The sequence below is a fragment of the Zalophus californianus genome, chromosome 7 (assembly GCF_009762305.2).
Source record: "Zalophus californianus isolate mZalCal1 chromosome 7, mZalCal1.pri.v2, whole genome shotgun sequence".
Lineage (NCBI taxonomy): Eukaryota > Metazoa > Chordata > Mammalia > Carnivora > Otariidae > Zalophus > Zalophus californianus.
The window spans coordinates 17561058-17573766 of record NC_045601.1 but is presented as its reverse complement, the minus strand read 5'-3'; the positions used below and the strand labels follow the sequence as shown (position 1 = coordinate 17573766).

The 12709-nt window shown below is 42.6% G+C and overlaps 1 protein-coding gene and 1 long non-coding RNA gene across 5 annotated transcripts in view; one reads left to right on the top strand and one right to left on the bottom strand.

The window, feature by feature from the left end:
• Positions 1 to 12709, top strand: part of UST (uronyl 2-sulfotransferase) — a 301179-nt gene that overhangs the window by 180146 nt on the left and 108324 nt on the right. For all 4 annotated transcript variants that reach the window (XM_027602808.2, XM_027602805.2, XM_027602806.2 and 1 more), the window contains exon 4: positions 10687 to 10766. In XM_027602808.2, the coding sequence (XP_027458609.1) occupies positions 10687 to 10766 (80 nt within the window). The remainder of the gene's footprint in view (positions 1 to 10686; positions 10767 to 12709) is intronic.
• LOC113927142 lies at positions 1073 to 12099 on the bottom strand. Its single transcript, XR_003521511.1, has 4 exons — positions 11967 to 12099; positions 6452 to 6856; positions 2842 to 2978; positions 1073 to 1469 (listed from the first exon to the last, which is right to left on the bottom strand). It is a non-coding gene; the product is annotated as an uncharacterized LOC113927142 (long non-coding RNA).

The window sequence follows — 12709 nt, the reverse complement described above, 5'->3', positions numbered from 1 at the left end:
TAGATAGATAGATAGATAAAAAGGGAGTTATTATGAGGAATTGGCTCATGCAATAATGGAGGCCAGTAAGTCCCACAGTCTGCCATCGACCAGCTGGAGACCCAAGAAAGCCACTGGTGTAATTCAGTCAGTCCAAATATGAAGGTGTGAGAACCAGGGGAGTCAATGATGTAAATCCCAATGCAAGGGGAGGAGAAGATAAGATGTGATATCCCAGCTTAATCAGTGAGGCAGGAAAAAAGTGGGGAATTCCTTCTTCCTCTGCATATGTTTCTATGCAGGACTTCAAGGGATTGGACGATGCCCACCCACACTGGGTAGGGTGGTCTGCTTTACTAATTCCACTGATTCAAATGCTAATCTCATCTGGAAACACACTCACAGACACACCCAGAAATATTATTTAATCTAGCTGACACATAAAATTAACCATCACACCACCCAATGAGTACAGAAATTTGGGGAATAAACAAGGCACAGGGTTTACTATCAGATTGAAACCATAGTGAGGGAAATTTTTACCCATGTCCACTTCTTTCTGACACAATCCTCACCTTTGAGGCATTCAAAACCTCCCAAACAGAAGGAAGCTCATTATTAATTTATGATAGCCTGTCTTTCTCTTTTATCTTGGGGGATAGTAAGACTCTTTTAAGACAGTAAGATAACTAGTCATACTCACCGAAAAGCCAGAATGTTCAGTGTCTTCCAGTGTAGAGATCAAAAAGCCCCTTCCTTTGACAACTTCCATTAAATGCTCTCTGAGTATCAAGTTTGAATAGTCATTTCCAATCAACAAAAAATATTTTGAGATCAGCCCTTATAGGTTGTGTAGTAGGCTCTCAATAGAAAAATTACACTTGTTGGGGCGCCTGGGTGGCTGAGTTGGTTAGGCGACTGCCTTCGGCTTGGGTCATGATCCCAGGGTCCTGGGATCAAGCCCCACATCGGGCTCCCTGCTCCACGGGAAGTCTGCTTCTCCCTTTCCCACTCCCCCTGCTTGTGTTCCCTCTCTTGCTGTCTCTCTCTCTGGCAATTAAATAAATAAATAAAATCTTTAAAAAAAAAAGAAAAGAAAAATTACACTTGGTGACATTTAAGGATATCACATTTTATAAATAACTTGAATAGGACTAGGTTCTCTTTCATTTCCTTAGCTGACCGAAAAGCTCATCCTATCAGGCCAATTATGCCCTTGACACTGCCTGAAAGAAAGTGACTATAAATAATTAGCCTGTGTTATTGCAATTTTATTACAATTATTAAATTTGGTTTTCCTTGGAGTCTAGGTCTTTGGGTCTGTGTATCAGATTATATTTAAATATTCCTATGCATGGAAACTATGCCCACTTCTCAGATGTTTCATAAGACACTGCAGGTTGATTTTAGTGCCCACTGCCGAAAGGGTACAAACAACCCAGAGAACAGGATGAACCACAGTACGAGACACCGCGATGTTCGGGAATGCCCTAGAAGAGAAAGGACAAAATATGGTGTTTGAACTGGGGCTTTGCACCTACTTTGTTTCCTATGAGAAGCAAACATGAGAAAGTAAAATAGAGTTGTAACTGTCAAGAGAAGCATGTTAGATTTAAAAATAACAATGATTTACTAATGGTATATACATTGTTAAATCCAGAAAGGGTTAAAACAAAGTCTTCCTCCTCCTCTAAAAGAGAGGTTAGCTCTCATCTGTTTGGAATGATTGGCTTGTCTGGAAGCCAGGGAACAGACTAGACAATCTTTTAAGGTTCTTTCCAGCCCTGTGATTCTGTGATATATTTATACAACTTCTAGCATAATCTGTGTATGGTGTAGTTGAAACACTTCTGATTCCTGTGGTCAGTGTGACCTAGAATATATTGCATTACTTCATGATTCCAGATTCCTATTAAATTACAAGGCAAGGCTTAAAAACTGCAGGGAATGATAAGGTAGGAAAAAACAAACAATTTGGCTGTGATAACAAATGTAGCGAGTGACAGCTGCCTCTCTGTGGGTAGCTGACTGGTACGACATGCAGAGAGAGCCAAGAAGTGACAAGAACCCAAGTTTCAAGAAGCTCAAGAATGCTTGAAGGAACTCTTTCCCCTGTTTATATGCATCCCTTGTGCTCAAGTTACAGAGTGCATAAAACAAGCAGAGAAAAAAATATTACTTTAACCTAATATATTCAAGAAATAATTTGCAGTAAGAATAGCTCCTCTGCTTGGTAATTTATTAAAGGAAAAAGGAAGATGAGATTTCGGAGATGAGTTAACATTTTACAGTCAGTGGTTCTCAACCTTTAAGCTGGGGAGCTCTGACAACATGTTCCCATGGAAACACTGTTCCCCATAGCTAATAACAATCCCACTTCAGGTGCAGCATGAGTTAAACAGGCCCTTGTGGGCTGGCCCGGTCTCTCTCCACCATGTAGAACATTTCTTTTATGAGAAAATGTGCTCCAAGTTCCCAACTACTGATTTAACAAATGAACTTTGGAATAATATCCACTCATAAGACTGGAATTATCTATACCATTCCACTCATACACAAAGGCACTTCTCTGGGCCAGAGTCAATTTTGTGCATACGTTTCTCCCTGGAGGATAGCTGTCATTACACACACACACACACACACGCACACACACGCACACACACACGCACACACACACGCACAAACGCGCACGCAGAGTACTAGTTTAACTAAGCCTATTTAATGGAATAAGACACTGAAGGGATTATTATAAAGGAAAGGGAGCACAAAGACACCAAATGTTACAATGCCAATAAAAATCCCATCACATCTGCCCTTAAAGAAACAGAAAGACCACGGAAGTTTATATTTTTAAAACTCTACCTCAACAGAAGAGCGTGGACACCTGCTGCTGGCCAAATGCTGGACCTTTTCGGGGCATAGGATTAAGCCCATGATGACATTATCTCATTTATACGCTGAAACCAGATTTCAGTTTCTTGGGCTGGTTTAGATGATCTCTTAGAAAATCAGAAAATGGAGATTATATGCAATTTGAAAGATAGGGAACTATTTTCCAGAAGACATGAGTGTGATCGTCAAAAGACTCGTAACCATCTTTGTTAATGGTCTGACACTCTTTCAGATCATCACTCTGAGTACAGTGAAAGTCAAAGTGCACCACAGGCACATCATGGATATAAAGGATTCAAAATGATTTCATTCTTGTGGGAAAGGGGCAGAAATTGTTAGCATAGGTGTCAAAGAGATCAAGAAAGCAAATAATTTTACTATTTTTATTTGTGTCAGAGCTACTGAGAATTGCAAATTGGAAACGACGCCTACCACATGCTATTATTTTACTTCATTACTTCATTTCATTCTTTTGGACTGAAAATCATACCAGTGAGTGGGTATAATTCTTTATTTTGTGGATGGGAAAATTAAGACAACCAGATTAAGTCACTTTCCAAATGAAATCTAATAGAATGTCTGTGCTGCTTGGACTTGAACCTAGGTCTTCTTGAATCCAAAGCCATTCTTCTGGCTGCAGGGCAGAATCTCCACCAGGGCCTTTTGAAACATATAGTTGCAATGGCCCTTCTCCTAGAGATTCTGGGGTGGAGTCGAGAAAACTTCATATTTTTTTTAATGAAATGTCATAGAGGGTTAGGAATCCTGTCAAAACTATCATATCAGCATTTCCTTAAGTATGTTCCCAAAAATCTTAATCCCCTGAGACCCTGGAAAAAAAAATTTTTTTTAAAGAAAATACCATGGTTAAATAAATTTAGGGAATGCTACCCTTAGCTCCCTTTCTGGGAGATTTATATCAATTGCTCACATTTTAAAGACTGAGAATTCTTTCAGGTAAAAACCAAATTAGCAATCTATTGAACCGGCTTTCCCCTAGAGTTTCCCAATCTTCGTTGGCCAGGGGAGGCTGAGAGCTTGTGGCTGTCACGTGCATCCCACAGAACTCTCACTCCCAGCTTGGAAAGTGCTGCACCAGCGTCTTCTGTCATTTCTGCCCATTATGCCAGGAAAGGCTACTTTTTCACTATAAACTTCACATCTGCTTTGACTCTCATCAACAGCTATTCAGATTATCCAAACCTTGAAAAGTATTCAAAGGGAAGAGACTGAGCCCCTGTGCCCGTGCGCTCTAGCCTGCTTTTGCCTCTTGGTCAAAAACAGAATTGCTTCACCGTGTTTGAAACTTCCCTTGGCCTTGCCTGACTGTGACAACATCGCATTGCAACTCCAAAATGGAAAACGCACCTGCAGAGATCATGTTGGATTTAGAGATGGTCTAGAGGCCATCAGGGCTCCTCCCAGGTTTCCCTATGGCAGGGGCATCTGGCCTCTGTTTACTAACAAAGGTTCACTTGCTTCTTTCTGGAGCTGGTCTCACTATTGTGTCTTCATTCATTTTGGTGAATATTTATTGAGGACTTACTAATAACGCTGTATGTTGAGCCCCAGACAGCACACTAGATGTTTGTGCACCTTGCTTCTACTCCTTTAGTCAGCATTATTAGGAAGATATTACCACCCCATTTTGTGGGAAGGAGCAAGTGTTCAAGAAGAATAGGGGAGAATGAGACTTGAAAGGGAACTGGGGTCAAATCCTGGAGAGCTCTGAGTGCTAGGCTGAGGAGGTGGATCTTTATTCAGTGGGCCATGGGAAGCCATGAAGTAAGTCGTTCTTAATCATGACAGGCATCAAAATCTTCTTGGGAACTTTTTCATGACACATGTTTCCTGGTCCTACTACAAAATACTGAGTTAGACTCTTAAGGGTAGAGCCCTGGTATTTGTATCTTTGGGGGGGGGGAAATTCCTAAAGAGGTCTTCATGCACCATTCTAGTGAAGAATCATTGCATGAAAGGCCCTAATATTAGAAAGTTGTTATTTTATTAAAGTGAACCCTCCACTAAGCAAGAAAAATTCCTTTTTCACTTGAGAGTCTCTCAAACCTCTGAAGACATCATGTTTCCTCTGAAGAATTGAGTGGTGTCTCCTTGGAAACCTGCACATTTATCCCGGGAATGTTTCCCTTGCTTGAGACCCGTCTGGAAAAGTCTCTGCAGAACGACCCTCTGAGTTTCCTGACTTTATAGTAGTAGCAACAGTGTCCACAGGCATCAATCAGAGCTGCTCCAGCCAGACCTCGGAATCAAACCACCAAGATTAGCAGAGAATCTATCGCCAGGTCACAGGAGGGATGAGTTTACCCAACTCGGCAAATAAGGTCTTATCTTGGATTCCTGTAGACAAAAGCTGAGTCCGCAAAATGGAAACTTGGTAGAAAAAAAAAGGTAAAACGACGAAGAAGGAACAAGGCCCCCAAAATTAAAATGTGTTCTCCTCTCCTTCCAATTGTAGCCCGGAGATTGATTTTCCCTACTCTTCAGACCCAGCCTCTTTGCCTTGTTCGTGTCATTGCTCCCCCTGGTGGACTTAGTCTTCATTGCAGGCACGTGTTGCCCTGAGCTGTAGGAAGACCATCCTGTCTAGCACTAGAAAGGCTTCCCCCCAGGCAGAAGGAAGAGGGAAAGGTAACTCGAGCCTGGAGCCATCTTCCCAGGCTCTGAGGTTAAAGGGCCACAGAGTTCTCCTCTGAGCTACTCCTTATTTGGCTTTGATGTGTTAAAAACATGTCTTTTCTTTCGTTAAGATGTTTTGCAAGATTATAGGGCCTCTAGTTGCTCACAAGGGACTTGAGAATTCAGACCAGAGCGGGGTCAGGACTCTGTCAATTACTACTGACAAGCATTTTCTTAAAGACCTTGGGAGCGAAGTCTTTCACTAACTAGCTGGGCTTGTAGAACTGCAGGTGAAGGTTTTCTGCTCTACCATCCCAGCCAGTGAGATGGAAAACAAAAGATGAAAAATCCCTTCTTCACAGATCCTTTGCATTATAAATTCTGTTTGATTCTTACCTTTTTTTTTTAAACCTCAATTCACTTTCATTCTCAGCTGCACTGCAGTTTAACTTCTTCCTTTAGATACATTCCATTCCGTAGCACTTTTTTCTCCCAGTATTTGAAACTCATTCCTGTTCTTGTTAAAATATACTGTTTTCCCACCTAGAACTTTAAAAAAATATATATTCTCTCTGATATTTTAATGCTTTCATAATTTATTATTTTTTAATGCTTTTCCACCTGCTGTAACTATCTCTCAGTTTTTCAGCACATCACATGAAAGGTAGAGAATTTATATCCCCATAAACCCTCTTTAGTCTCTGGAGTTATTTTGCTAACCAACCTCTTCCTCCCATTTTAAGAGGTTATGTATAGATCAAAAAGCACCGGGAATGGTGAACAGATTACAGCTCAGCAAAAGAGAGCAGGATTTCTGGAGTCAAACCAACTTGGGTTTGAATCCTGACTCCACCCTTTTCTACCAGTGAGGCCCTAAGCAATCTCTGTAGCCTTTCTGTGCCTCAGTTTCTTAATCTATAAAGTGTAGATAATAATACTTAACCTGTGGAGTCATTTGAGGATGAATGACAGCGTATGAAGAAAGAGCTTCTGGGTCCAGTGTGTAGTCCAGAAACCACTCAGGAAATGATCATTTAGTGTTGCTACATCTCCGATGTTGTCACACCAGGGTGATGAATGGACAGGTCTGTCCCAAAAAGGCTAACTTCATCACCCGAGAGAGGATTCTGTCTTCAGTGAACATTTCTTGACTCCAAAAAAGTCTCTGAATGGGGTGTCTTCACACCATAAGCAATTATGAGGTATGTGTTCTGTGCTAGGCTTTCTGGAGAAATAATTAGAGCCCAGCCTCAACCCTCAAGGAGCTTAAAATGTGGTTCAAAGCTAGTGCACAAACTCAACTATGATGTAAAGTAAAAAGTGTACATTCTAGAAGATTCTCGAAGCGCTGTGGGAGATAAAAGAAGACAACAGGATTTCAAGCCAAAGACGTTCAAAACCAAACCTATATGGCCTCACTTCTGCAGCCAGACTAGTTCCTGCCCAGCATTCCCCATCCCCATGAGTGGGCACTGGCCTGCGTTCAGATACCGCCGGGGCTCTGGGAAGCTCTCGCCACCACTCTCTCTCCTTCCCTTCTGCCGCCACCTGGCCACAGGGCTGAGAAAATCCTCTCTCGTTAACATCTGCTAAACCTCCCCATCTGTCTTCACTTCCAGTGACTTCCTTCTGTGGTTCTCACATCTCAGTCCCTTAGAATCCCCTGGATGGCTTGTTAAAATACAGATTGATAGGTCCCCACCCCCAGAGTTTCTTCTGTTTCCATTGGTTGGGGTGAGATCTGAGAATTTGCATTTCTAACAAGTTGCTACCCCAGTTGTTGCTGATGTTGCCGGTCTGGGGGCCACGCCAGGAAGCACTGTTTTAGTTCATGCCCTCATCATGTCCTATGGGGATTATTGCTCCATCTTCCTAGCTAAACTGTCCCTAATCCTTCCCTTCTTCTCCTTCTTCTTCACATTCTCCACCCTGATCACAGATCTGGAAGGGAAAAAAAAAAAAAAAAGCCCTTTCTGACTGTGGATTGCCCAGAGCATAAATGTCTAAGTTCCTCACATGACCTCCAGGGCCCTCAGTGACCTTCCTCTCTAGTCATACCTGCTGCGGGCAGATCCCACACCTGACCTCCAGCACACAGAACTCCTGGCAATTTTAATATCCAGGTCATTTCGAGTTTTGTCCTTTGCATCTCCTGTCCACTCTGTCTGCAATGCTGCAGGTCCCTTTCTTCACTTGCTAATTCCTGCAGGTCCTTGCAGGCCACTCAGGAATGCCTCCTTGGGGGAACACTACCTCTCCATCTGCAGGCAGAGATGGATGCCTCACGTGACTCTGTGCATGCTACCCCATGGTGGTTATTGCATAATGAGACTTGCCTGCCAGTCCACCGCACCCACAAGACCTTGAGCTTCCCGAGAGCAAGAGCCAAATCTTTTATCTCTATAACCATGACTCCAAGCAACACATCCTGACACAGAGTTGGAAATCAATGGATGTTGAATGAAAGGAGATCCAGGAAGCCTGGTTTGAAAGAGGCAGGCACTTTAGCTAGATGTAAAGGTGGTTAGGGTTTGGACGTACAGAGAAAAGAGGAAGGACATTCCATTTAAGAGGAAGCTTGGGCCTGAGCTTGGACACAGTCAGGCTTGGACACAGTGTGAGGAAGAAACAAAGAGAGGTCTGGTTTGGCTGGCCACGGGACATCTTGAACACCAGTTGAGGGTGAGAATAAAGGTAGACTCAACATGACTCAGCAAGTGATTAAGTACAAAAGTCAGGAAAAACCCAGATCAAATGTAAAAATATGGATAGTGCCATTAACCAGGACCACACTCTCCAGAGATGGAGTACGCTGGATGAGGGCTAAAGATGGACGAGGACCAAGAGTGTGGTTTGGGCCATCGTGGATTTGGGGACACCATCGGGACACACTCCACTGTCTGGTCTTCCGGTGCCTTCGCTCTCACCTTATTTATGTTTTGATCTCCAGGGCCTAGTAAGTGCTCAATAAATGCTGAATGAAGGTAGGCAGTGGAATACATAATAAAGGCCAGCAGAAATCCTGCATGAGCCAAGGAAGACGACAGGTGGTCTCTGAGATGATTTTAGGTAGCGCCATCATCACTTATTATGCCACCCATGTGGATCAAACTCAGGCAAGAGGAAAGGCAGGCTGCTGGCAATATGGGGGGTGGGCTTAGGGAGGCAGGAGGGAACTCTGGGGAAGGGCAGCATGGGCACAGAAGACCACTGCCTGCCCTAGACCTGGGGAAAGTCTTAGTATTTGTGAAGACAGTCAAAGGACACCTTGACCGTAATGCCTCTACCCTGTGGTAGCTGTCCCTTGTAAGTGGCTTCACTATTTGTGTGCAGCGACGGATGCTATGAGAGATGGATATACTCCCCGCCTTCACTGTACTAATGCAATAAACATGAGCATTAGTACTTTCCTTCTATGTTTAAAGGTACGCCGAGAAAGGGTTACGCGCTGTCACTGCTAATCCATTTCTCCCTGTGAAATAGACAGCTTTATGACTATGATGACACTGTTCTCCAAATCCAACCACTACTGTTCTTCCATTCAATTTAACACATTGACATGTGTTTAGAGAATGTAAAATAATGTCGAAAATGTGAAAGAAACGGTTTTTCTTCTGACCTGTTCTTGCAGCCTTCCTGGACAATACCAGGGGGCTTTCTCATATTACTCGTATGTGTGTAGAGACATAGTTGAATAAAAATAACCTAGAGATTAAAGCATTAAGTGGTCTTTATATTAAACACACACACAGTGAAGAGTTATGTTTCTAAGCAGACATCCTCAGATGTCTTGGGTTGTGCTTCCAAATCTGTAATTCTAGTGGGTAGATCCATCAGAAATCAAAATTTGCAGTGTGACCAAGCAGGGAGTTCTATTGCCAAAAGCAACTAGGACATACTTGGGGTTGCGGGGGGGGGGGGGGCAGTTACGTAAAGGATCAACAGCAGATAAAGAGGCAGGATTCAATTTCCTTTTATGCTCTGGCTGGGGGACAGGCAGACCATTATTTACCCCTGCCTGCCACTGATGAACAAAGCACAGGGTTATGAGCCGCAAGTCAGTGACTTTTAAAATTCAATTTCATTTCTTTAAACAATCATTGTGAGCATGAATATCTAATTAAAGGCTTTAGACACTGAGGTCCTAATGTAACAATCTGTGATGCAGGTCCTAGTTGGAGTTCCTTCATCCAACAAATAGTTATTGAGCATTTCTGTATTGTCAGCCCTGTGTGGGGCATGAGGGAGAGCTGGGTTTTCTGTCCTGGATTTCCAGACTCTGATTTTATCATTGTTGCTGCCACTGTGGTTAACAGACGGGCTACTGCCTTTGTTTCCAGTTTTCTAGTTCCTAAGAGATGCTGTACTTCTGATGTCCATCCAAAGTGGCCATTTTCAATGTGCTCTTAAAAGAATTCCACTGTGTGTCAGTATTGATGGGGCCAATTAGAAACTCTAAGGAAAGTGGAATTCAGGAAGTCAGGGAGTCGTAAGAATGCTTGGAATTTCTAACAGATTTTGCTAAACATTTTGACATGTTCCAGAAGACCATAAACGTTGGTTTGTACAAATATAAACTCCTCTTTGCCTTGCTGATAACTGCAAATAAATACTTCAGATGACCACCCACCAGAACCCCAAGAAGTTTTGGGCATTTGTGTGTTCCCTATAAAATATTTTGCTTTGTAAATTTTTGTAATCAAAGGGGAAAATCATGAGATGTTACCTCCTTTTTTCCCCCACTGTTAAATTCTGCAGAACCAGTTTCAAATATTTCTGTGAATCTCAGTAATATCATTATAGAAATGTAAAATAACGTTTAACCTCTTGTCTTGATTTGACTTTTAAAGGAGGGGAATAAAGACTTTTTTTTTTTTTTTTTTACTTGCATTTCAGTACAGCCAGATGCTGAATTCTCCAGTTAAAATGACTTAACCTGTCACATTGTTTTCATGGTAGCAATCAACTAAATTAAATACAGGACTATAAATTTGGATAACAGTTTTATTCAACAAGAAGCCTACCGTAAAGTTCGTAGTTGCTGCACCAAACACAGCTGTTTTGGCCCTGGTCCAAGAGGTAATAGTGAGGATAAAGGAGTAGGGAACATAACCTTTAGCTTAGTATAGTTTGGTAAATTCGATCCTATATATGCTAATTTTGTACTTTTTTTAATAGATGGAACTGATTAAAAATATAAGTACTGCCGAACAGCCCTATTTATTCACTCGACATGTTCATTTCCTCAACTTCTCAAGGTAAGATATTTTCCAGCTTAACGGTTCTTTCATTTCTTTTTAGTACTTAAACTCCTTCTAACGCACAGTTATTTTAAAATCTACCTTCATTTTCAAGGTAGTGTAATTGCCCCTGGAAAGACTTTTTAAATCCATTTATTTTTGCTGTGGAGGGATCCAAATTTGAAATATTTGGACAGAAGCTTCATTTCTTTCTCGAGTACTAATCTTAAATCTTTTGAAAACTTGAAATAATTTTAATGCAAACCCATTTGACCTGATAGTTTCATTTTAAAGAAAAAATCGGGTAGGTATTGAAACAAATTAAGAGGCAAGAGATGGGTATTTTAACAGAAGTATTTCATTGCACGTGTTTATACAATTTGAACCCACACGGGACTCTGGGAATAACTTAGTTGTGGAGTCATGTATTTTATAGGATCCAAAATGCTAGGACTGGCCTCTCTGCCTACCTTTTTCATACTCCATTTGATTATTCTAACTCTTGCACAATTGATGCTGATGGGGTATTTTAGAACTCTTTTTTTTTCAACTGCAGGGCCTTCTGATCCTAATGCAGTCTTCAAATTTAGGGTTTTAGACTCTTGATATGTTAAGTTGCTAGCTTCCAGTTCTGAGCATTCTTTTCCTCCTCTAGCCTAGGCCCCCTTGTCACTATCCACTCTCCTCTCTTCAGGCTGGCCCGAGTCTGCTCACAGTTGGTATGGGCTCGACAGAGCACTGGGTCCAGGGGCAGATCTGCTGAACAGTCTGGGACCCCTGGGTCTCCCTCATCCTCCATCTGACAGGCACTTCCCTTACTGCTACAGTTCCCGTGGGATAACAGGACCTCACAAGTCTGCAAGAGAGCAACAGAGATCCTGCTAGCTAATGCTGGCCTAAAGCCCCCCAACCCTCGAGGTCCAGGCACCCAGGGAGGCTGGTGCTCAGGGAAAGACAGGGCTCCGCCTGAGTGTTCCCTGCTCCTGAATTCACACCTGAGCTGCTCAGAGTTGGCACAGCTGCCCAGCCCCAGGATGCCTAACAGCATAGGGGCTGGGAGGAGGTTTTAGCCTTCAAAGGACTTCCCTGCTGTGCACCAGGCCCTGTGCAAATCAAGTGTAAAGAGAGTGAGATTCAGCGGAGCAAGTTATGGAGCAGCAAAGAGAAGGTGCCGCCTTATCTTTAAAAGCAAGTTCCCCCTGAAATTTCCCCACCTACCTGATAACCAGAGTTCCCTTGGATGGTGAATAAGCATATAGGACACCTGCAGATGATCCTCAGTGACTCAGTAGCCTGAGTGTGTTTCCAACCCCATTTGTGGAATGACTTGTTGCTGGATCGTCTGGGGTATGCGCCCTGCCTCTCACTTCCAGCCAGCCAAGAACATATAATTAGACATAACTAGATAACGAAGTCTTGTTAGCTATTTCAGGCATTGTGTTTTACGACTTGCAGAGAGCAAAGCACAGCTCCTCTCGCCCTTGCTTTTTTTGTGAGCTTCCTTCTGCGTCACCCCTGACATCCTCTAACCTCGTGATTTAACTCTTCTTGATTCATGGGTCAAATTTTTACAACCAAAACAAATTGCAATGCAATGAATTTTAATAACCGACTCAGGACAGTGTAAAACTCTAATGACAAGCCAAAGCCAGTACCTTAATTGGGTCTGCAGAGCTGAGCACAGCATGGCAACCATACCTTATCATGGCCTCCACTATTAAATACATGTCTGAGAATTATTTAATTTTGATCAATTTAATCATGAAAAAAATTGGTAAGTACCTTTGAGAAGGAAGATACCACATCTGCAGAAAATAGTGTTGGCCTGACTGCCAGGACCTCTGTGTATGAGACCTTCCCACTGACCATGGCTCTGGGCTAGCAATTTCACCTCTGGGCAGGGATGGGAGGTCTCTGTTTTCCCATCTATAAAACAGGGACAGGTCCTGCCCACTCCTACC